General features: G+C 44.3%; 1 protein-coding gene across 1 annotated transcript; it reads left to right on the top strand.

Moving 5' to 3' along the window:
• The first annotated feature begins 469 nt into the window (after nt 1-469).
• LOC119161779 (uncharacterized) lies at nt 470-26,123 on the top strand. Its single transcript, XM_075889292.1, has 13 exons — nt 470-663; nt 760-908; nt 3,625-3,831; nt 5,247-5,361; nt 7,048-7,120; nt 10,587-10,700; nt 11,329-11,403; nt 11,766-11,838; nt 12,071-12,157; nt 13,149-13,250; nt 15,114-15,203; nt 22,801-22,902; nt 23,981-26,123. Exons 1-13 carry the CDS (start codon nt 659-661, stop codon nt 25,972-25,974), a joined length of 3,186 nt encoding a protein of 1,061 aa, XP_075745407.1. The 5' UTR covers nt 470-658; the 3' UTR covers nt 25,975-26,123.
• The last annotated feature ends 121 nt before the right edge of the window (nt 26,124-26,244 follow it).

The following is a 26,244-nucleotide window of genomic DNA, read 5'->3' as shown; positions in this document are numbered from 1 at the left end:
TTTTTAACTCGACTTTTGACGCAACGTCGACTTCCGCTTACGAACGGCGCGCTTTACGATCGAGGGCGAAAGCCCACAATAAAATTTTGCATTCATCACTTTTAAGACAAATTAGCCACTCATCTTGTGTATTAATAGCCTATTACAAAGCTCAATAGCCGTACTGTTTTAGGAATCAATTTGATCACACGCGATACGCTCTATTCTCGCCTAATTTACACAACGCACTGCGCGCGTCAACTGAAGCAGACGACGCGGCCGCAAACGTACTTTCTCGTCTTCCAGAAGTTGCGTTAGTTCAAACTCGCCGACGAGCTTTGTATCAAAGCAAGAAACAGTCAAAATAACGTCTCTAGAAGGCTTTCTTTTTTGTAAGTGCAAAAGAAAAACAGTGACAAATCTGCTTTCCACGTGTCCTAATATTTTTGTTCAGCAGACGATATATATCTGCGACAGCGACGAAGGAACGGCCATCGTTGGACGCGTCGCAGCATCGGCGGGACATTTGCTGCCAGTTACTTGCGAATCCTCGTCTCGTTTCTAGAATATTCACGAAACAGTGAGCCCTTGACGCGCTTATAGAGTTATAAATTCCATACGGCAACTCCTGCATTCAAAACTCGGGCTACCCGTGAACGCTCCAACACAGAAGCCCGACATGAGGTAGGGTATCGTACTTTCTTTTCTGAGACGTGAACTGTAATTGCACTGTAAGTTAATGCAACTGTTTTCCGGCGTTTCTTCTTTTTAACGTCGCAGAGGAGACGGCGATACCGGACCAACGACGCCGCGGGGACGTTCTACACGCAAGATTCTCCCATCAGCACCGGGAGCGCCGGTGAAGAAGAAGAGCAGCGCAGCGTCCACGAAAGGGGCGCTCAAGCCTAAGAGACTCGTCTACAATGATGGTAAAATATTACATTATCATGCGTACCTACCGAAAGTGGGCCCAGAAGGGGACACAAAAGGTGGGGGGGGGGGGGGGCGCTTCCCCAGTTTTCACCTGGACCTCACGCACCCCCTCCTATCTTTTGCAAAAAAAAAAATAAATAAATAATAATTCTGGTGCTAATTATGCTAACATAATAGGCTCGATTTGATTTCGAGGGAGTGGAGAGATCATTTGCACTGTTACTTGTGAACCTAAAACATCCATTATAATGCATTATGCCTATATATACATGATGCCCTTTCTGTTATGTCTTGCACCCTTCCTTAATTGCACATTAATTGGGTGGAGGCTGAACTGCCACCTTTACCCCCCCCCCCTCAACAACTTGGCTGCACCAATTATAGGTGATAAAGGTAATATCACAAAGTGAGAAGGCCTGATGGTCTTATTAAAAGCATAAAATAAAAAGAAACTGTAAATTAAGCTCTGAGCATTCAGCTCAGCAATGAGGCAATGGATGCCGAAAAACAATACATTTTAATAGCTAGGATTTAGAATACATGATGAAAGAATCCCTGCGAAATAAATAGTGCAAAGAATAGATTTACAGAAGACAGAAATGATTTAGCCTTCAAAGATTATGAAAGAGAGATGTCAGCCTCAACATCGCAATTAATCCTATAAATGTCCTGATTTTTCCAGTGCGAGTTGTGCACCTTGTAGACATACGCGTATGAAAAAGGCCAGATTCTATTGAGGTATCATGCTGGCATCCATGGACTGCCAAATGAACATTCCGTGAGGTTAATGAAGATAGTGCTCCAAATAGGCAGGAGAAGTGAAATTCAGGAGAAATTTCTAGTCCCAGTAGTCTCTGCATCAGTATCTCTTTTAATGAGTGTGAGGCAGGAGAGCACTCGAATATTTTTCTATAAGATGTTTCTCACACATCTAGTAACATGTATCAAAGAGTCCTTTCTCGAGTCATTTCTTTGCTTAGTCTTATAGAACATATGTATTACTCATTATAGAACCCATATTACATGGAATTGAGCGATAAAACAGCTCTCCACATCGTATTGTCAGTTAGTTTATGCCATATTCTTATGAATAGCAAGACCATTCAAGCCTTGTTATCGAAGTGCTCACGCAAGGTAATCATGTTTGGTAATCAAAATCGCATGTTACAGTGCAAAATTCTCAAAACCAGTCTCATGGCATCCTTACATCATGCCAATGCAATTTTATATCTCACAAACTGCCAAAGGTAGAGAGCAGAACCGTAAACTGAGACACCTTTTGTGAATGTGTCTCTTCAGCGATATTGATGAGACTGCATTGGTTTCTGCAGTTTCTTCAGCCGATTTCAAATATGTAATTACTTTTCCTGTAACTTATCTTGTCCCTGAAATAACTCAAGTCCATTCTCTATTTTTAGGTTGCAATAAAACAAAAAGTGCATAATTAATTGTGATATTAGATATGACAACATAGACTAATCACTATAAATTGAAAGTATGCAAGAAGCTTTTGTTTTCTGGCCCTTAGTTATTTTACAGCAAAATGATCTTGTAATTATAAAAAAGTAGGCTTTGTTTTACTATTTTGATGAGTTAATAATTAGAAAGGGTAGAGCCCTAAATTTTGCTCCATGACTCAGATTCTATAAACATATAAGTGATCATTGGAAAAAGAATTATAGTAACACCTGCCCTAGCTGCTCAGATATTGAGGTTTCAAGATTGAACAGTCATAAATTTAAATTTTGAAAAAAGAATTGGAAGAAATGAATAACACACAGTGAAATGAATAACAATCGGGATGCACATAATTTGCAATGTGGAGGCCAAGTGTGAGTGAGTGAGAATTTATTAGAAGGCAGAGAGGTCGGCCTGAGCTAGTTCGCTCTAGCCTGCTACTCTACACAGGGGATAATGGAAAGGGGAAGGAAAGAGGGATGAAGGGTGATGTGAAGGCCAATAGACACCAAAAATGTAATGTGAATACCAAGAGTACCCAGGTGCCATCTGGGTACTCTTGGTTGCTTGAGATTAAACTCAGCCACTTGGTGCCTGTCCTTCTCGCTCATCCACCTAATACTTGGGAGGCTGGGATCTGGTTGTAGTTCCACCAAGATACCTAGTGAGGCTCAAAAATTGCCTCAATTGAACTTCATTACTGCCTCGGCACCTGCAGTTTCAAATGTGAATAACCATGCATGCTGTTTCTTAGATACAAAATAAAGCCCAAATGAGTGAACATCATTGGCACATTTATCGAAGCTCTCTTTTTGACAAGGCATTGAACACACAAGGACCTTCAGACACAAGTGCCGGCGAATCGTCAAGATACCCGGAAATAGGCTCCCAATTTCTCGCAGCCGCTGCATTTTGGTGGCCTCAAGAATCTAGGCAGTCACAATGACATTACTAAAAAAATTACCACTTCTGAAAACTGAAAATTCCCAGGCAGATTGAGATGTGCTTGCAGAAACCAAAAAATGTCATTTTAAAAAAAGTGGATTTTTTTTTGTCATTTTTCGGTCCCAAAGGCCAGCATGCATATTATGTACAACTTATTTGACAGATTCGCTCAAAGGTTCCAACATGGATTACTCCCAGTCAGTAGTTCCGTATATGAGGTCACTGTTGTAAATAAAGGAGAAAGAAGAGGCAGTGGGCACATTGAAAAAAAAAAATTCTTGTACGGACCCATGTTTTGTCTTTGTGCAGATAATGAAACAGAGGAAGGGACCCAAGACGCCAGTGATAGTAGTGATGCTATCCAAGAGATGGAACAGCTCTTTGAAGCCAGGATCAGTACTGTCGAGGGAGTGTGGGTGCAGTGTGACAACTTGGACTGCGAGAAGTGGCGGTACTTGGCCGATGTCATTGACCCCAGCGAGCTACCTGAGAAGTGGTACTGCTTCATGAACAGTGGTATGTATACGCGAGGCCTAGGTCATTGAGAATAAATGATTATAAAGGATACCAACAGAAATGCTCTGCATTTACTAAGGAGCGAGATACTAGTTGAACATTCACCTTTCTGTGTGACTGACTGACTGAGTTGTAGTAGCAGTGGTTTGAGTAAAGCAAACAACTCTATTTCTGTGACCTGTAAGTGAGTACAGGGCAGTTTCATCAAGAGGGGAGGGGGAAGGGTGTGAAAGAAGGGAGTGGAAAAGCGAGGACGTCCCATTGGGAGTGAGTATTTCGTTACCATTGAGTTCCAGGCTAAGGTGCCTTTTTCCTCATTCGAAAAACCAGTGGATGCCAGTGGCACGGTGAACTGAATCTAGCAGCTTACACATTGGAGGCGGACGCAATAACTGCTTGACTACCACTACGGTTGACTGAGATGCAGAGCGAGACGAGGATACGCGAGAAAGATGAGGAAATAACGAGAAGCTTGTGAGAATGAGCTTGCATGAAAAAATAAGACCACAATACAGTCATTTCATTTCTGTCACAAATATTATACAAACGTGACCCCATGCTTTTACAAGGCCCAAACATAATGACGCGTCCTGAAGTGTTCACGGTGTGAACTGCAGATTACCCGTGTTGTGCGCATCATGCTGGAATGTCAAGCATTTTCGATCATTTTGTATTGTCCTAGAGCACACAACCCGAACACTACAATTTATTCTGGAACTGACATGGCCACTATTTATAAGCGTGGAACCTCCTACGCTGCATGTATAAGTGCCGAAGCGCCTTATAACTGATCAGAGTGTACGGCACATATTGTTTGTACTTTCTTCATTTCCTGAGCACAAGTTTGCCTGAATAAAGATTTTCATCTTGAGCAGCTAGGTCAACCTCTGCCTCCTTAAACGTCGCAACCATATGACATCTAGAGGATGGCTAGCAAATATGAAGGGCCCTTTAGGTTGCCTCGCACTGTAGAGCCTCACACTTTAGGAAACTGTGGTATAAAAGTTTGGCTGAAAGCATTCTGATACTGACTGCTTGTCCCATATGCACCTGTTGACCCCCAACCCTATGTCAATTTTAATGAAGACACCTTTTGGAATTCATCCGCTTTGACGACTTTGTCGGACAACAACAAAGTGATCCATACCGAGGATCAAAAGTCTAAACAAGTGACACAGCATTATAACGCCACTGATACCTGCACTAGTTGGCTGAAATGCATACTCAAATGGCAATAAAAGCCACACATGGAACGGAGAGATCAACTACGTAGAGTTAAGGAATACTAATTCTTGCATTCACGTAAGCTCTTACGGGTGTGATGGTACCAGTATGTGAAAGAGCACAATAAGATGCAGAGGCTCTTCTATGTGGCTCTCTGTATCACACTGTATCTTTGAATGTATTTTTTGCAGATTTGAACCATAACAGCTGTGATGCAGAGGAAGACAGTCCACCTGAAGATGACTTGCTGGAAACAAAGTTCTTTGTTGGTTCAATAGTTTGGGCCAAAGTGGCCACCTACCCATGGTAAGATTGTTGTGCAACAAAACAGGGTTCAGTAAGCTAGAACCATTTTGTCAGAAATTCAATTGAAATTATATATATTAAATACAACAAACCATTGCATATAATAAACAGTTATAAAATTACTTTAAAATATTTTAAATATCGAATTACCCATATTCAGAACTTTTTGGTGATCCCCTCCAGATTCAATAGTTTCGAGTTCAACTATATTCTAATGCTTTTTATTGCTTTGTGCAGGATCACAGAACATTAGACAGTAAAGCTTGTATTGGTCTTTTCTATTATGCGAGAGACCTGATAGCCTGTAGTGGCTCACTAGACTACAGCCGGATATACCTATACACTAATCGAACTGATATACTTTAATCTATGGACTATAAAGCAATATAACTATTACACTTATAGCCTGTATAGGTATGTCCCCTGATGATGCACAGTCTGAGAAAAGTCTAAATTTCGTACAACATAGTTCTGAGGCACAAAAAAATTGAGTAATATGTTTTTGTAAGCTTTGTTAATTAATGTTGTTTACCATATATTTAAAATTTTAATTATTCTGTAGCCTGTCTAGTTCAGTTTTTACACAAAAAGAAAAGAACTTCAGGCTCAAAATGCACACCCATCAGTTTTTGGCTGTGTTCATTTCGAGTAAATAAAAATAATACTTATAAAGTTGGCCCTGGAAAATGGCGCATTGAGCGACCAGTTCGCCAAAAAGACCGGATGCAGTCATACGTAGCACATTTGGGTTAAGTCAAGACGTAAACTATACAGCAGGTTCAATTGATACTATGCGCAATGTATCTTGCCCTTTGTTTTCGACTAGTCAGAGGAACTGGCAAAAGCAAGGTGCGCAACATATGTGGGTGGTGTGGCTCAAGGGGATATAGACCACTGTTGGTCATCCTACTGGTGCCCTTAAAGACAGATTCATTCACTGTTTTCAAAGGCAACAAGTTTTTAATAAACTGCGAGTTTTCCATTATTCAGGATTCTTAATGAACAAACTTGAAAGGCATGCATCAGTGAAGATGATGGGCCATTAGAGGTGCACCAAGACATGCACTAAAAGATGCACCGAGAGTTGAAATGATTGACAGTGGCGGAACAAGATGATGCCGACGAGGCATGATCGTTTTCTGCCTCCTGAACCATCTTTCCGTGGCGAGAGTAGCTTTTGTTGTATTGTCGAAGGGTAATTTACAATCCCTGACATTAGAAAGATAATTTTTATTTTTGGTGTTCTTTAATCTGATGCTGCAGATAATCCACTAACACGTTTTTCATAGCGATCATGCGAAGTCAACTAACAGATTGCAGAGAGAAGGCACAGGCGAAATAGTCGTTTATGTTGTAAAGTGATGAGTTTCTTTCAAGTAACGGTGAAGATGAACTTCGTCACTCTTAAGAGACCAAAACAAAAATTGCTTTGAGAGAAACACCTTTCTGGTACCCTTTAAGTACTGCAGACTATGCATTACCTAAAACAAGTTGATGCAGAAACCTCAAGGCAATGCCACTTATGTTTTATTTATGTATGTTTTCTGTCTTGTTAGGAATCTTCATGCAGTAATAGTGGGGCTTTTGGCATTGTGAAAGGGTAATCTATACCAGCGTGGACCTTCTCTCCACTGTCTCTTTAATTATGTGGAGCGTAATCGACTTCCTTCACATCACCATCACTAGGTGGCCTGCCATGGTTGACGATGACCCAGACTTGGGAGTCTACGAATGGAGGGAACACAACCATGGCTTACCGGTGAGGACACAGCTTTACAGATGTTACTTATGGTTTCCAAATTATATACTTAAAATGTGAAATCTTGACTCTACAAACATCAGCACCTTTAACACGAACGCTTTGCCGCGCGTTCTGCAGCAGTTTGACGCTGTCGCCACGTACGTTTGGGTTCTGTTGCCAAGATGGTAACCATACATGCCGACATACTATCCAAGCCTACCGAGGTATTATATCGGCAAAAGCGCCCAGCACTTCGCGGCTGGCATCAATCAAGCTAGTCGAGGCAACGCATCAAAGTGTTCGTGTTAAGCTTGCTGACGACTGTACATTGACGTTCATATTAGAAAACAACTGTAGTACACCAACAATAAGCTAGCTGGCAAACAAACTATGCAACCTCAAGCTTCAGATGCATTTTCTAGGGCTACTCTACAGACAAGATTATCTGCTTGCAACATTTTCTTAGTACATACAAAATGAAGACAACAAGCTGAATACATCACAGCCTTATCTTTTCAAAACAGCCTCTCTCTAGATGTCAAGCCACCTTGTCTATTAGGCAACATTGAAGAAGTGTTATTTCCTTCCTTACTAGGGAACAGTGTGTCCATTTATGAAATGAAACATGTATTTTTGCTCATTTTTCTCACTTTATTTTTTTCATGCAAATAGCGCACCTGACATCTTTTCAGTTCAATACATTGTGCCTTATAGACTATGAATGATTATCATCATCATCATCAGCCTGACTACGTCCACTGCAGGACAAAGGCCTCTCCCATGTTCCGCCAGTCAACTCAGTCCCTGGTGGCTGGTTGCTCCTGGTGGCTCAGTGGTTAATGCCTCGCATTCACGATGCAGAGGTCCTATGTTCGATATGAATGATTATGCCATTGCTCTAATATTTTTTTGTATTATTCTTCCTAATTAGTAAGTATGGCTACGGTGCAAAATTCGATCAAAGCTTCTTTGTACAAATACACGTCTTCCAAAAGAAGGTCCCCTTTTAGTTATACGATAGCTGGGACTTTCATCTGTATTATTCATGTACACACACATGTACTGTTGTAACATACTTTTAGGGGCCAGTCTGGTCGTTCGTCAATGCATCTAATTTTTTGTGATTACACTCAAAGTAAGGCGCTCAGTACATGCCATAACAATGCTAGCAATGCTCAAAGTTCAGTCAAGATGAAGATACAAGGTCTGAAGTAATATTATTACCAGATGTAGCCTAGAAGCAATTGAAATAATTAACTAAGGAATGCTAAAAAGCTTTTGGAAGCCTGCAACTCACTTAGGTGCCGCGCAAAAGAAGGCACCATCACCTCGCCAAGCAAACGTTGCCCTTCTACCAGTGTTTCGCCGACACTGCAGCACTAAATCTGATGGGGTAAACAATCTGATGGAACAGAAGACACATATCCCAACTTCTATACGAAGTAGCGAGTCATTAAAGCACAGCAAGAAAAATTACATTATCTCCCGCTAAAGGGAAAACGTGTAGATGCGAAGCAGCGGGCGCTAACGGTTACACTTGCGGTGGCGTTGACGCTGTCGCTCACCGCGGTGTTGCACGAGAGAGAAAACTGAGGATGTGCAAAGCACGCAGTGACAGACCGGTGTTTTTTACTGGAACATGCCAATCGCTGCTAATGGGCACTGAGAGACAGAAGACTCCGATCGGACACAGAGACTCGCAGTCCGCTTTTAGTGCACGCTACGAATTTTTTTTTTTGTTGTTGTTGTTCAACACCACACAGGATAAATCTCCCACCAGCTTTAATCGAGAAACTTGCTAGCAGACGCTGCCTGCGTTGGCGTTGTGAGGCGAAAGTTAGGGGGAGCGCAGGAGCGGAGAAGGTGCACATGCGCATTGGAGTTGTACACGCCGTTGGGAGTGATGCCTAGGGGAGAGAGAGAGAAGGGGAGAGAGAGAGAAGGGGAGCGAGCGTAGACTAGCAGACGCCGCCTGTGTCTGCCCTGCAAGGCGAGAGAGAAGCAGAGTGTAGGAGAGGAGGTAGATGGCGCCACAGGTGCATTCGCTTTATATTCACACTTGAAGGAGAGGAGACTAGAGGAGGAGAGTAGTGCATGCGTCATGATAGCATAAAGGAGAACCCAGGAGAAGTGCAAGCATGTGGTAGGAGAGAAATGGAGAGAGTAACACACAGCTGTTCGAGAGAGGGAAGCAGGAGAGTTGTGCATGCTCAGTGTGAGTGCGGACGTCGACGCCGCGGGACATAAACCTGAGCCGTGGAAAGCCTGCATGCTTCCCGCAAACAATGGCGTCATCGACACTTTGGTAAGTGGAGTAGTAGGAACTCTTCAAACGGGAATCGCTGGGTGCCCGTGCTATACACTTCATCAGGTTTCATAGCCGTGGAGCTGCCTCTTGTTTCTTTACACAATAACGTTTTACATGTAAACTGAAATTTGTCAATAACTGCAAGGATAAAAAATTGGCATCTGAAAGAAAAGAACTACTTATCTGCACAGTCACGATAGTTTCCATTTTGGGGTGTGTTAACGAACAAATTGCATAATTGTTCTATTGAACTTGTCACATTGAACTTAGTGCATCCAGTTTACGAAGAGCGCATGCAGAGGGAGGAGGAATTATTGGCGAAGTTTATATGGCAAAAAAAAAATGAACTAAATACCACTTTAATCTCTGATGCTATCACTAAACCAAGAGACAGCCATTAAAGGGAAAGTGAATCAATTTAGACAGATAAATTATTGTTTGAAAAATCTACTGTCATTACTTTCACCATCATAGGTTTATTCATGGAAGAGAAAGGTTTCACATTCTAAAATTTCATGCCAAAGTCCCGGCATATAAATGTCAGCGTGGTCTCAAGAATTTCAAAGTGTTTGTTTAATATTTTGGCCGCATTGGCTCAATGAAACTTTCTAAAACTTAGTAGATTAAATCTCTTGCTTGCCCAGAGCACAATCTTCTTTGTTTTGCCAATTAGAAACTACGCAGGACCTAATAGACACCACCAAAACCTATGAAATCATAGCAAATTGGTGTGTGGAACATTTGTGTGGTGCTGCCTCCAGCATTTCCGTTCCGGGTGTTTTTTCACTAATAGAGCAACTTTTCACTGTGGGAGTTGTGCTTTCGATATTCTAAAAAGGTAATTTACTAACTATTACTAAAAAAATTTTATTTCTTTAGTGTCTCTTCATAGTATGTACAAAATTGCAGCTACAGTAGATGAGAGCCAAACCTGTGACTTCGTGCTTGTTTTTGAAACACCACTGCGTCCAAGCCACCACAGTAAGTAATTGTTGGGCATCTGGGTTTCAATTGAGTAAGCTGCAGTCAAGAAATCGCGAATCTCACTTGTTTCGACAAAGGCTGTATATATCTCATTGTCCACTAAGTTACAGTCTGTGTAATATATATAAATATAACTGTCCCCTAACTGAGTCACAGCTGCTTCGCCAACCTCTTCCTTCCAATCTGTTGCAGACAAGCTATCATGTGACCTTCCTGGACCAGAATGTAACGCGGGCATGGGTTCGAGATGCGCTCTGCATGCCTTTTCGGCAGGCAAAGCACCATGACGGACCTGCAGGGAACAAGGCAAGCGACATCGTACCCCAACCGCAACTTTGCCGATTCGCACTGAATGCAGCAAGCTTATCACTTGAAAGAATACAAACGAAAAATATGCAGCATTTAGTGACTCCAGCACTCTGATGGCATCAAGCTATGACAGTGAACAGTGCTACCTTTTGAATAACAACTCACTTTTCACCGTGCTTAGTGCCTGTGCATCCAAAATCATTACGGTTTCTTTTTTTTTTTAACATGCATTTAGGTTGCACAACTCTGTTGATTTTTGTCAGCAAGCGATCTTGCATTTTCTATGCCATTTTCATCTGTATGCAGCAGCGCCACTGAGCATTTGCTGAATGAAACTATGTTCGTGACGCGATGTTATTGTGCTAGTTTTTTGAAAGAGTGTGGTGCACAAGTGCCACTGTTCTTTGTAACCTGCATACATGCATGACGTTGCTATCCTGTCAGCCTGCTTGAAATCTGACTGTGCCTGTCATGATTTAAAAAAAATTGAAGTCAAAATTCAAAAAAATAAAACTGAAGTCTTAGAAATGCGATCTGAATTTGGCCAGACCATTTATCACAATGAAAAAATCGTGTTATCAGTAATCAACGATTTTGAAATAGCAACCTACTTGCTTTCCATCAGATTCCTGGCTTCTACAGAAAGATGTTTGATGCTGCCACAGCGACTGCTGAAGTAGCGCTCAAGATGCCAGTGTCGGTAAGGTCATTTATGACACATTTATGGCATCAGCCATTTATGACTGCACTTCAGACTTGCCACTAGTTTTATCTGCAGCAGCATCTGGAAGCACAAGTGTCACCCACTCGAAGCATAAGTAGCAAAATCGCTTATCAATGGAGATGAATTCTAGCCTGCCAATATGCTGCTATATGGTAAATAAAGTAAAACGTGCTCCTACAAAAAAGCCAGCATTGTTCATTGCTTACAAGAAATATTTGTAAACAGCATTGAAGTTTGCTTTCTGATTAGGACTGCGATGAAGTAGCATGCATCATAAGCCAAAAAGTCTTTCATATTATTGCTTAAATGAAAAATCTGTGTTGTCATTGTCCACACAGGAACGCATCAAGAGCTACTGCTTCCTGAACAAATATCGAGGCACACGAAAGAACGTGGTTCAAGCTCCTAAAGGTTCGATTTATATCAACAGTTGTTGTTTTGCAGAGCTTTCTGATAACTAAGCACTGAATTTATTGGGCGACAACATATACCTCGCCTTCTACCTTCAAGGTGATCATTTTGTACTGACTGTATGAGCAGAGTGCTAAAGAATAAGTTTACTACAATAAAGATCGTATGAGGGCGATGCTTCGTAAAGACAACCAAAAGTGCTGAAGTCATTTCCCGGTATGCGCTTTTGCAGAGAGGCGCCCCCGCGGGAGACCACGCAAGAACACCCAGCCGGTTGCACAGCCCAGCAAAGACGCAGCACTTGCAAAGCCAAGACAAGGTATGTCTCGAGCATACAAAACTGATGATGCAGTGCTTAGCGTAATGTTAGCTGGAGCATGCAGCAAGCCATGGAAAGAAAAACAATGAGACAGAAAAATAAGCATGCGAAGTAGACGAAAAGTGTGTACAGGGTGTTATAGATGAGATAAGTGGCATATGCAGGTCGTGGGACGCGCAGACCAGATAACCAGTGCAAATGATTTTAGAACAGGGTTGTGGGGTTAGCTGAAGACTAGAAGGTGTGATGACACTATGGAATTAACGTACAGTGCAGGATGAAATGGCCTGAATGCAAGGCAGAAGGGGTATAAAAAATATTAGATCTGATTTATGATGTATTATATATGAAAACTACAGTGTGATAAAGAGGTGTGCCTTAAGGTGGAACATCAAATAAATTTTAACTGTCTGAGATTCTCTGACAGGAACATATATCTAAGCACATCGGTGCTTTTGTATTCGTACAGAAACACTAATGGAAAGTTATTCTTGCAAATCAATTTTCGGGAATCCCACAATGTGGTGAAAGGGGTAAGAGAAGGAAATTGACAGCGTTGGTCTTCAGTCTGATACCTGCACCAGGACGAGTTTTTCGACAACTATGAGGCTTTCTTTGTAATATTTCATTGTGGTTTCATGCTTCAAATGGGTGATTGTCAATTTTCTTTTTTTAATGTTATAGTAGTTACAACTTAGTTAGACATAGTAACTAATTAATAAGTGGTCATTTCATTCAACTATTTATGACTGAAAGCTCTTTCGTACATCAGTAATGGTGATATAAGCTACACTTTAGGTTTACCCTGCTTAACTCCAGATTTTGAGGTATAGGAACAGTGTACGGTATGTGTAGTATGGCAGGTCAAGAACTGCTACGACAGGGCTATAGTGAACTTCAGAAAAGCTTGATTTACCAACTCGGCAAGCACAAAATGCATGAAAGCAACACTTGACAAAGCAGAGAAAAAGAAGACGCAAATATCTTGCAGGAACGAAACGCCCATTGGCACAGTTGCACACTAACTGCAAAGAAAATGCACAGGCTGAACAACCACCTTTGAAGCAACTGAAAGAAACCACCACCAAAAAAGGTGAGAGGCACTGCCTTGGTTCACTAAAAAAAAAGAATATAAGTGTATACTTTATATACAGCAGTGACATAGTAAAACATGTCACCTTGCTGGGCTGTTGTGCATGAATAAATAGAAGTGGTTCCCTACTATCACGTTCTTGGTCGTTTTTTTCCACAGGCCCTCCCCTTGAAAATACCAACTTTTGCAATGAACTACTCTGAATGCACACATGCTCAGTTGCCATTTTAGCCCCAAGAAATTTTTATCCCCCGCACACTACATCGTAACGGCAATCTTTTGATCTACAGTAGACTCTGCGTAAACAGAACTGCTGCTTGAATGGAACTGCCTTTGATATGACTGATTTCGTACTTGTATTCTCCACAGACACATAAATTCAGAACGGTGCAACAATGCAGACGAAGAGACAAATGATCGCACAAATGCTCGTGTGATCACACGTCTTTTTATCTGCTTTGTTGTGCTGTTCTAAAATCCGTACATTCGTACCAAGTCGCCCAGTTGTCAGTGCTACTCGTGTATTCTGCACACCAGTTTATGCCTCAGTGAATGGAACTTTTTTTAAATGGTACACATTTTCCCGGTCTATTAAGTTCCACTTAATGAGAGTCTACCATAGGTACAGCAATGACTTGCCTATGGGCCAAGCTTTTTTTGCATTTTCAATATGCACATTCTGTTCACACCGTTTCGTGCTTACACGAAACAGCTTCTGTGTGTGAAAGTTAAGGCTATGTAAACACAAACGTACATCCATACATCTGTCTCTTTCAGGGTACATAAAACACAGAAAAACCCTCTAGGCACCCCAGGTTCAAACTCATACACAATGTGAAAATGATGATATGTGGGGCTTAACGTCCCAAAACCGCCATACGATTATGAGACGCGGTAGTGGAGGGCTCCGGAAATTCTGACCACCTACACAATGTGAAAATCATGAAGGAGATAAACCTTTGTAGATTGATAACTTTTCTCAAAATTTTAACTGCAGCACCTTCTTCATTAAATTAGTTTTTTCTTTAAATATTGTTGTTCAAAGAGATATTAATTCAGCAGATAACACAATCTAAACTTTTTATAAGAACAGGCACAAACTACAGTACACAAATTACATTACTCTATCCGATTTAACTGCTTTGTTTAGATGCTGCACTTGAAAAATCAAAGCCGGAGAAATAATTGAGTATTGTGTACACCTTAGGCCAGTGATAGTCTTGACATGGCACCCCCAAGACGCACCGTGAAATAGATTGAAGGGAAGTGCAAATTTAAGGGCTCATTTTGTTTTTTAGACACAATATTAGTAAGAAGAAACAGACAATAATGCCAGGGAATGTATAGGGGTTGTTATTATAAGTAATCATAATTTAAATGTCAAAAAAGAGAAGTGGACAAAAAGATAACTTGCCATCAGGAGGATCTGGAACTTCGACCCTCGAATAACGTGTTCGATGCTTCAACACTGAGCTCTTTTCGACCACTTCTCTTTCTTCACATTTACATTACAATTATATATAAAACCTCTATACTTTCCCTGGCATTATTGTTTGTTAGTTGTCACTAATATTGTGTCTAACAAACAAGACGAGCCCTTAAATGTACACTTTTCTTCATTCATAGCGAGGGTCTGATTCTGGTAGACTTAATGCCGTGAGGTGGTATGCGAGAAATATTGGTCAGCTGCCATCTCATAATGAGATCACGTACTACGTGATGCCACAAGTATCAAGAGTTCCATATTCATTGCAGTGGCATCAGATGGTGCTGACAAACTTTCTGTAACATCCAGGAGATAGCAAGGACATTCCTACTGAGAAAGGGTCGTGAAACAGCCAATATGTCCATTTACCAATGCAGGAAAAACAACTCCATGTGGTAAACCTCAGAAGGTGGATCCGTTGTCGACAATTGCCACTGCACATGTGGTTTCCTCACAAGCAAACCAAGGTAACAGGAAAAGTTACGCTTGACAATCCTCTTGAAACTTGCTGTCTGCCTAGTGATTAACGCTATTAAGAGGAGATGCTACTTGAAGACACTTTTTTTTTTAATATTCACCCTAGAGCAATGAAACTTGAGCTGTTTGTGGAACTTTTTATGCTGATTTCAAATATATTGCCACCTGGCCATGAACTGCGGCGAGCACGAGCCCGCATCGAGGAGAAAAACGAGGAAGAAGTTGTTGGGCTAGCGCGCTCTCGCCGAGGCTTTTGTTTTTTTGGTTGTGGTGTCCCTGACCTGCGCCTCTGTGACTACGCGGTATTCTTTACCTGAAGTCCCTCTTGTTCACGCGCGACAACTGGTGGAGGTGCTGGGTATTCCCAGTCAATGATCCAAACGCCTCCTGGGAGCCCTATACCCGCAGTCGCAACACCTGTCCACCGGGCCAGCCGGAGAATCCGAGGATTGTCCCCCGAGCGTGAACCTCTACCGGAGATGGCATCAACTGCACCACCCCAGAGCGGTACGGAAAATATTCCGATGGCTAATTACACGCTGCAGAAGCCACGAGTGCCGAAGGTGTTCCGTGGCTCCATGTTGGAGGATGTTGTGGACTGGTTGGCTCACTTTGAACGCGTTGCGGCTTTCAACGAGTGGACCGACGCCAACAAGCTGCGGAATGTATATTTCAGCCTTGAGGACGGAGCTCGTACTTGGTACGAGAACCGCGAACCCTTCTCGTCGTGGACGATGTTTTGCCGTCAGCTGCTGGCAAGTTACGCTGACCCCCATCGCCGTGAACGAGCGGAACGGGCCATCCAATCACGCATCCAAATGCCGAACGAGAGCGTGATGGCGTACGTGGAGGACATGACGAGCCTTTTCCGTCGCGCTGACCCAGGTATGGGAGAAGACAAGAAGTTGCGCCACCTAATGCGAGGAGTTAAGGAGCAACTCTTCGCTGGTCTCGTGCGAAGTCCCCCGAATACTGTGGCAGAGTTTTTAACTGAAGCAACGACAATGGAAAACATGCTGCAGCAGCGATCAGCTGTGTACGACCGCCACGTGAATGTTGCCTCGCCGGTGGACCAGATTGGAGTTGCGGGGAGTAACGTCAATCTCGAAGCTCTCTGCGACCTCATCAGATCGGTGGTACGCGACGAGCTGCAGAAGATTCACGGGCCGCCTCCACCTGCTGCGGGATCCATCTCCAGCCTCATCAGGAGTGAAGTACAGCAGGCTTTGCAAGTCCCGCTGTCCAACGATGCTTCCCCGCCTGTACCGATCGAGCCTCACCGTGCATCTTATGCCGAGGCTGTGAGCTGTTACGTCGCTCCTGCATCGTACGCCGAAGCTGCGAGTCGTTACGCTCCTCCACGCCGTTTCGTACACCCTGCACATCGCGATCCACTCCCAGCAGTTCAACCAGTCCAGCATTTCGAGAATCGGCAGCTCCTCCCGCGGAAATCGGACGTATGGCGCACACCGGACAGGCGGCCGCTGTGCTACCACTGTGGCGAAGCCGGACACGTGTACCGCGAATGCCAGTACCGTCGCCTCGGACTTCAGGGTTTCGCCGTCGACTCACCCAGGCCAAGATTTGGCGAAAGACCCAGAGCGATTGAGGAGTACCTGTCCGAGCAGCGCATGCCACTGCTCCCGCGGCGCCAGTCACGATCACCATCTCCAAGAAGGTCTTCGTCAAGTGTCCCGAACTACCCAGGGGCGGCGCCAGCACGGCCGCTCAGCCCTAGGCGGGAAAACTAACGACAGCGACCTTCGGGGGCGGGGCCGCTGATAAACGACACGAACAAGGGCCCCAATCCATGCGAGTACGTACCAGCAGTGGTTCAACGACGACAGCTCCCGAATCAGAAAGCCGACTTTCCCTAGATATACCTGTAGTGCTCGACGGCCGCCACGATATTACAGCTTTATTAGACACAGGGGCCGACTACTCCATCATGAGCAGAAAACTGGCGACGCATCTCAAGAAAGTGGGTACGCCGTGGTACGGGACACGAATCCGTACAGCCGGCGGGCACGTCGTCACCCCTCTCGGTATCTGCACGATTAGAGTCGGCATTCGCAAACGCACATTTCTCTGCAGCTGCCTTATACTTCCTGAATGCTCCCGAGACCTCATCCTAGGCATCGACTTTTTACGTGAATACGGCGCTATCATTGACCTCCGACAGCGCACAGTGACGTTCTCTACAGACAAAGCAGAAAAGCCTGATGACAGCCATCTCAGTTCGCTTCGTGTTTCGGCCGACATAATCACGTTGCCTCCACGTTCAAGCATCCTGGTTGAAGTCGTGTGTGACGAGATACGTGACGGTGAGGCAGTCGCCGAAGGCAACTTGACACTTTTGTTTAGCATAGGTGTCTGCGCAGCCCGCAGCCTCATTACGCTTCACGACAGACGTGCCACGCTGCTTGTGACAAATTTTAGTAATGAGCAGCGGCACCTGTTTCGACGCACCGCTATCGCTTTCGCCTACCCCATCGAAGACGTTGCTGAATGTTTTTCTGCCGCATCAATAAATAGTGGGCTACAATCGACATCGACCGGCGTTTCTAAGGCTCTTGAAAAGGTGGACATCAATTCGAGCCTCACGCAGAAAGAACGCACAGCGCTGCAGGAGCTGTTGCTTGAATTTCAAGAGTGTTTCGCTTCATCCTCAAAGGTGCGTCAAACGCCCCTTATGAAACACCGGATTATTATACACACCGATGTCTCGCCCATAAAGCAACAACCCTACCGAGTTTCTGCCAAAGAACGTGACGCGATCAATGCTCAAGTCGAAGAGATGCTTCAGGATGATGTTATACAGCCGTCCAATAGTCCATGGTCATCGCCAGTCGTTCTTGTAAAGAAAAAGGACGGAACGTTGCGTTTCTGCGTGGACTACAGAAAGCTGAACGACGTGACAAAAAAAGACGTGTATCCTCTACCACGCATCGATGATTCACTAGACAGACTACGGCGAGCAAGGTATTTTTCATCCATAGACTTGAAAAGCGGATACTGGCAGATTTAGGTTGATGAAAGAGACCGAGAAAAAACTGCTTTTGTTACACCGGACGGCCTGTATGAATTCAAGGTGCTTCCCTTCGGCCTGTGTTCTGCACCAGCGACATTCCAAAGAATGATGGACACTGTTCTTACCGGTCTGAAGTGGAACACCTGCTTAGTTTATCTCGATGATGTCGTCGTATTTTCGGTCACTTTCGAGGAACACTTGAAACGTCTGCAGGCTGTTCTGGAAGCACTCCACTCTGCGAACCTCACGCTGAAGCCAGAAAAATGCCACTTTGGCTATAAAGAACTTAAATTTCTGGGGCATGTTGTGAGCGCAGACGGTGTTCGACCTGACCCCGACAAGACAACCGCCGTAGCCTCCTTTCCCGTTCCCCGTGACAAGAAAGCAGTACGCCGCTTCCTCGGTCTGTGCGCCTACTATCGTCGCTTCATCGCCAATTTTTCTAGAATTGCCGAGCCTCTGACTCGTCTCACACGTGACGACGTACCATTCGTTTGGAATGAAGAACAGAACGCGGCTTTTATCGATCTACGTGAGCGTATGCAGGCACCACCAGTTCTTGCTCACTTCGACGAGGATGCTGCCACGGAAGTTCATACCGACGCGAGCAATGTAGGTCTCGGCGCCGTGCTTGTCCAACATCAAGAAGGCACCGAGCGCGTGATAGCTTACGCCAGCCGTGCCCTGTCTCGCGCCGAGATGAACTATTCCACCTCGGAGAAAGAGTGCCTAGCAGTAGTGTGGGCCACTATGAAATTCAGGCCTTACCTCTACGGTCGTCACTTTAAAGTAGTTACTGATCATCACTCATTGTGCTGGTTAGCCAATTTACGAGACCCGTCTGGGCGTCTGGCACGATGGAGCCTTCGTTTGCAAGAGTTTGACCTTACCATTGTCTATAAATCAGGCCGCAAGCACGAAGATGCTGATTCCTTGTCACGTGCACCTACTGGAGTTTGTGATCCCGACAATGACGATGACTGCGGCTTCCTCGGAGTCCTCACTGCAACAGACTTGATCGCACGACAACACGATGACGTCGAGATTCGCGCAATCATTGACCAACTAGAAGGACGCAACACACCCGTACCTCGGCACATCTCTCGCAATCTCTCTTCGTTCTGCCTGCGGAACGGTGTCTTGTATAAATCAAACTCGAACGGCAATGGGAAAGCCTACTTGCTAGTGGTCCCATCTGACATGCGAGACGACATTCTTCTGGCCTGCCACGACGAACCCACATCCGGGCATCTAGGTTCTTCACGAACTCTCGCCAGAGTTCAACAGGCGTACTACTGGCCGAGACTTGCTATGTACGTCAAGAGATATGTGAAAAGCTGCTGTGAATGTCAACGCCGCAAATCTCCGCCACTGAAGCCTGCAGGCCTGCTGCAACCAATCACACCACCAAGGTCGCCGTTCGATCAAATAGGCATGGATTTACTGGGGCCGTTTCCTCTGTCATCTGCCGGTAACAAATGGATAGTTGTAGCGACAGATTATCTAACGAGATACGCCGAGACAAGAGCCCTGCAACGAGCTACAGCTTCCGATGTTGCCCAGTTTTTCGTCGAACAGATCGTTCTTCGCCATGGCGCCCCGTCTTGCGTCATCACTGATCGCGGAACAGCTTTCACGGCTCAGCTCATTGACGATGTATTCAAGCTAAGCTTCACGAGCCATCGCAAGACGACGGCGTATCATCCGCAGACTAACGGCCTGACGGAACGACTTAACAAGACCATCGCCGATATGTTGTCCATGTATGTAGACGTTCAACACAAGACGTGGGATCAGGTCCTTCCATACGTAACATTCGCCTACAACACTGCCATCCAAGAAACGACACGATTCACACCGTTCCGTCTCGTCTATGGGCGTGAGGTCCAGACCATGTTGGACGCTATGTTGCCACACGATTACGACGGGTCGCTCACACCTGACGCTGAGCAGCTTGCTCAGTTTGCCGAAGAAGCTCGACAGTTGGCACGCCTGCATATCACGCAACAACAAACTGCAGATGCACGCCGCTACAATCTTCGCCATCGACAGGTCGAATACCACCCAGGAGATCTAGTTTGGGTATGGACTCCGGTTCGCCGCCAAGGGTTGTCCGAAAAGCTCCTGAGTCGCTACTTTGGACCCTACAAAGTAGTGCGTCGCATCAGTGACGTGAATTATGAGGTGGTTCCATATGGAACCATGTCACCCCAGCGTCGAAAGCACTACCCAGAGATTGTTCACGTTGTACGGCTCAAGCCGTACTTCGTACGTTAGTGGGACCGTGTCTCAGCCTTGTTCTTTTGTTGTTGTTTTTTTTCTTAAGTGTGCCCACAGTGTGCATGTCTGCTTTACTTCCGCTTATCCACTACCATTCGCGCGAGCATCGGGGCGATGCTTTTTTTTTTTTTTCAGTGGGGGAATAATGCCACCTGGCCATGAACTGCGGCGAGCACGAGCCCGCATCGAGGAGAAAAACGAGGAAGAAGTTGTTGGGCTAGCGCGCTCTCGCCGAGGCTTTTGTTTTTTTGGTTGTGGTGTCCCTGACCTGCGCCTCTGTGACTACGCGGTATTCTTTACCTGAAGTCCCTCTTGTTCACGCGCGACAATATAATTAGTTTTCTTGCAAGTTGCACACTTTCAGCTCGGCAATATGACAAAGTGAAAATCTTAACCGTTTTGCCCCCCTCTTTTCATCCCTAAACTTCTTTAATTTTTGACTATTCATAGTTCATATTGTTTCAAATAAAGTGTAGAATGCAAATAACTAATTAGGAAGCACATGAAAAGTAATAGAGGTAAAAAATCCACATTTCACCTACTCTAGTAAAGATTTACATACAATTTTTTATTATGCAATAAAATATTAGAATTTAAACTAGATAATTGCATTTGTCATACTTTGGAAAAAATTTGAGCAAAATTTCATGCAGATTTGAGCACTAGAAATGCCCAAAAAAGGAGGGGCACATTGAAAGAAATGGCAAAATTTGTGTTTTGAGAAAAACGAGTTTTAAAGTTAAAATTGAGTTTTTATTTATGAAAGATATCATTAAATCTGATGAAATTTGCACACCAAAAAGAACAATTCTTCTTGTAGTGGCCACTGCGACTAAAATATGTCAGCACCATGATTTTGTCCCTGTCGTCTTCTTCGAGCCGACTCCTCACAGACAGGGCCATGATATACTTGCCAAACTTCCGCTCCATCTGGCAGAGCCTTGTGCCAACTGCAAACTAAGAAGAAGTTCGACAGGACTGCGAAATCCAAACTCAGTCCAGTGTCATGCCATTTTGCGGCCATCTTTGTGCGACATACTGTCGTACATAATGGCAATGTCGTCCCTGCAAAGTTCTCTCACTGCGAGCTCTTTCGAACTCACAAGATTGGCGCTGACGTCATCCGTTGCCGCATCACGAACTTTCCGGCTGACGGGTGTGAGTAACTTTTGACGCATTGGCTTTTGCAAGCCAACAAATTAACTACCGCAAATCCGATCAGCTGCTCGTAGCCTATTCCTATAGAGCACGCCGCACAATGGCTTTCACTTGCGAGCAATTCCTTTTTTCATTCATAACGGAGATAATTACATGAAAAAAGCATTGTTCAGCTGCGCTGCTCGACAAGACATGGACCCCGCAAATAGGCTTCACAGCACATACAGGCACGCAGCGGCCAATGGCGGTCCCCCGATCCGTACCACGTGATAAGCCAGTCGCGGCGCTCGAAAAACGCGCAGAAGCATGCTTCTTTTTATTATTTCTTGCGCTGCATCAGCGAGGGAAACTTTTGTTATTTGAAAAGTGAGGCTCGACTCTTCGACTCATGCGACCAACAATGGCGAGCAGCGGCGCATTATCGGCGGCAAGGTGCTCGAAGACTGCACACTTTGGACCTTTTAACAGGCACCTTGTGCTCTTTAGATGCAATTTTGAAGCAATTCCAGTTAAGTCTCGATCTGTATTTTTTTTTTTCATAACTATAGAGGTACTACTCTTATCAGAACAGGCGAAAATAAAAAATCGGCAATTTCGAAAAAAACTTGCGTTTTTCGACCCGCATCTCCCTTAAAGCGGAGCAAAAGACGAGCAAGAGACTACACTTACTGGTATGTTTTGCCAAAATAATCCGAAATATGCGAGAAATGCCCTTGCATGATGAAATAGTGCGACATCATTGGTAATCTATTGATACGTCCAAGTGAATGTGGCTATTCTCCACAGCACTGGCTTAACATGACAACATAAACAGCTAATCAAGTGATTAACGAAATTGGTAGTCAAGTTGTAAAAATGAATGCATGCTGCTAGAAAAAAAATTGCTTGTACTTCCTCGCCATGATGAGGGGTGAAAATGAAGTCACAAAATTTTTACATATGCCACAATGTGCCATAACTCGCTAATACTTGCTGAATGCATGACCTTATCAGAGCCAAGCTCCTTCTTCATACCGTGAAATCAAACTGTGAAATTGCACTTTGGGTCCATCATATAATTATTTATACGTGCCCATACTTTCATGCTGCTTGTGTGACTTGCCACTAATCTTTCGCAGCTGTGAAACAACCAAAAGGGAGGCCACGCAAGAATGCTGATGCAGAAACTGATCAGCCTTTAGATTTGAGCCAAAAGAAGCCAAAGGCAAGCTCAAAAAAAGGTGGGAGTGCAAAAAGAAAAAGACAGCATGAAACGCTGCTGATGCAGCTTGGTTCTCTCCAATACAAGCATGTCCCCACATTCTTTGTTTAGTGGATGCAAGAAAGAATCCTTGTTATAGCACAAACATAATGAGGGCATGCTGGTCGTAGAATTTCAGAAGGACTACTAAATAAGTGAATCAACGAGAGTTGCACTGGTTAACTAATTTACCCTTACATGTACAATACCACAATCAATACCAGCAAAAACGTGATGAGCCAGAAAATATTTGTGACAATATTCTGTAGCAGCAAACGCTAGAGAAATGAATAAGCAAATAATAGTTATATAGTAGTTACCTTGACAGTCGGCATAAGCCAGTACTAGCAAGTTGCGAGTAAATGCAACTGGCTTCCCATGAACTACTACACACATTTTGGCAAAGTGTACGGTGTTTGCAGACTGAAATACAACAGTTAATATTTAAGTGGCGCACGTTCTTCAGTTTCCACTTTCTTCATTTGGCGTCATATTGGTGTGAATTGAACTCGAATGCTTACATCAGAGCCAACATTAACATTAGCAACCATATTTGGGGCGATGTGACATGGCTAGCTCGAGCAATTGGACATACAAGGCAGGTTTTAAGTACTGCCATGGTACAAAAGCTCAAACTCAAGGGAATACTTTCAAACTTTTGATGTGGCTTGTAAAACCCCATAAAAAAAATTATAGGGCTATTTGTGGAAGGACGACCACATTAGACACCCTGTAGTTGAGAATTCTGGAATACTAATTCTAATCAACTTGGATCATTTAATGTTCCTTCAAATCTTAATACACAAATGTTTTTACATTTCGCCCTTGCAGCTTACTGGTGCATACCAGCACATGCATATTTTAACAAGAAGTGAAAGAACTTCACCCGTTCAGCATAAATTTTATCTAGTAAATCGGTAATTGCTTAATTATTGAATAAAGGCTTAGAATAAATAATCAGTTGTGAGATAATTAGGTATTTCTCTTTCATCTCCCCCTAAAGCAAGTAGATATTAATTGTAATGTGCAAATTATGACATGAAAAATTGTTCTTTCAGCATTGGAGCGCAAGCATGACAACACAGAGTCCGGTGGTCTCAAGAATGCCTCAGCAAAACCGGCTGCATCCGCAAAGGGTAGTCTAAAGCAACCAGCAAGGCGCAAGCTGTCTGCAATTCTGACCAAGAGAATGATTGACGAAGCTAAACAAGCGCTTACTCGTGAAAAAGAATCCAACACAAACCAGAACACGACTGCCTCCTCAGATCCAAAACCCACAACTGCATCAAGCAATACCAAAGAGATAGTATGTGATGCAGCTGTGACAGTGTGCCAGATGAAATCAGAATGCAAAACCGATGAAGGAGACACTGGAGCTCCTTCTGAGAAATCCGTGTTTACATCATCAAGCGATCACGAAAGCTCAGATTCACAGGGAGCTACAGCTTTCTTGCAGCCAACCAAGGAACCAGATTTCGTGTTCAAGACACCCACCATTCAAAATCGCATAAAGAAACGCCAGAGTTCAGCAGTTGGTTCCAAGGTGTCTCCACCCAATGTCGCAGACAGTGACAATGTGAATCTACGAACAGACACCGAGACTACTTGCACTTCTGTAGATAACGCCATCGCGCAAGCTGAAGCTTATGGTCACGAGTCACCGAATGAACCCTTAGCTAGTGATGCCAAGCTATTCATGACCCAACACAAAGCATCACAACCCACGGCACTGGACTCTACAGATGCAGGACTTGTCCTCACTATTCCATCGTTTGACAGCATAGAGGCTCAGAACGAATGCTTTGATGTCAGTTCTCTGATTGAATTCCTTGATATTGATGATAAAACTGACAACAATCGAATGTTTGGCACTCTGAACAAGGCTGGTCAGAGCCGCAGCTACCAATTGCAGCTACCGTGTGATCCCATAGATTTAGAGCCTCCAATGGATATGCTTCCCGTTGAAGTGGACATACCTGGCTGTGGCTCAAATGGTAAGAGCCAGCTGCAGCAAACAGAACTCGAATTGGGGACAGTGTCTGCAGCGGCGCTTGCTAAACAGCCAATGCCGACCGCCAACAGCGAGACGGAAGTTCACGTGATGGTTCTAGCAGAAATGGGATTACAGTCAAGTCGTCGAGCCAAACTGCCGAACAAAGTTTCACTCGGTGCTACAGACGCTGAAACTTCCTCGAAAGTCAGCACTCCTGCTTACAAGCCACCCAGCATGAGTAGGGGCGAGCTTGATAAGTTTGGGAACAGTGAAGACACCGCAGCTGGAGTCCAAAGCAACAGCGGCGGCAGTACTGAAACCGGCATGTGCAAAAAAGCCAACAAAGTAAAGGGTGCAGCTGTAGCTGCAAACAAGAAGAATCACAAGCCACCATCTGCCACTGCCCAAACTGAGGCTTCGGCAAAGAAGGGGAAGACTGCATCCAAGGAAAATAGAGCACCACACAACGAGATGATGCCGCCAAAAGCACCCCTCGCAAAGAAGCACACCTTCAAAGTTCCAACAAGAGAAGTGACCTCCAAAACAGAAGCTTCAGTTTCGAAAACTGCCGCACCCTTGAACGGAACTCAGCCAAGGGCAAACCTGAGCAACTCAGCAGAGACAAAGCTGCCAGCTTCACTGACAAACCGGAACGTTAGTCCGAGCAACGTGATTGAGGCAGCATCGAAAGCCAGGGCAGAGGTGGACAACAATGGGACTCATTGCAAGACTGGTACGGGCAAAGCCGCAGAGGGTAATGTCCAGGCTGTTCCGTCGCGCATCAGCGGAGCACAGTCAAAGGCAAGCGGCAGCACGTCAGCTGACAAAAACAAACAAGCTTTGCCAGAAAACACACGTGAAACCCAGCCGAAGCCTAGTCATGGCTATTTAGTCGACTCTGAGGACAGCGACTTTGAGTCATTGTCAAACACGCAGGACCTCACGTTTGAAGACACACTGTCTTCCATTTCCCAGAGTATGGAGATGGGTCGGGAGGATTCAGACTTTGCTAGCTTGGAAGGAATAGACGGCTCGCAGCCATTCGACATGGAGGAGTAGAATGACAACTTTTCTTTTTCATTGTAGCTTCAAGCTTTTTCTCTCCACAGAAATGTTTTGTTCAGTCTGGAGGCAAGTCACATCCAGCAGAGAAACGTTTAACGTACTACTGCCAATTCAGCTTGACCCGATGACAAGGCCAGTGGCATCAAAAGTTGTGGGTGCTATCTATGCCGACTACATGGCCCAACTTTGACCCATTTTAGGATATTATCAGAGGCCATTGAAAGCATGTAGTGATTTCTCACATGAGTTTTTACTTTTTGAAAA

This window comes from Rhipicephalus microplus, chromosome 3, assembly GCF_043290135.1.
Source record: "Rhipicephalus microplus isolate Deutch F79 chromosome 3, USDA_Rmic, whole genome shotgun sequence".
NCBI lineage: Eukaryota > Metazoa > Arthropoda > Arachnida > Ixodida > Ixodidae > Rhipicephalus > Rhipicephalus microplus.
This window is presented reverse-complemented; position numbering and strand designations above follow the sequence as displayed.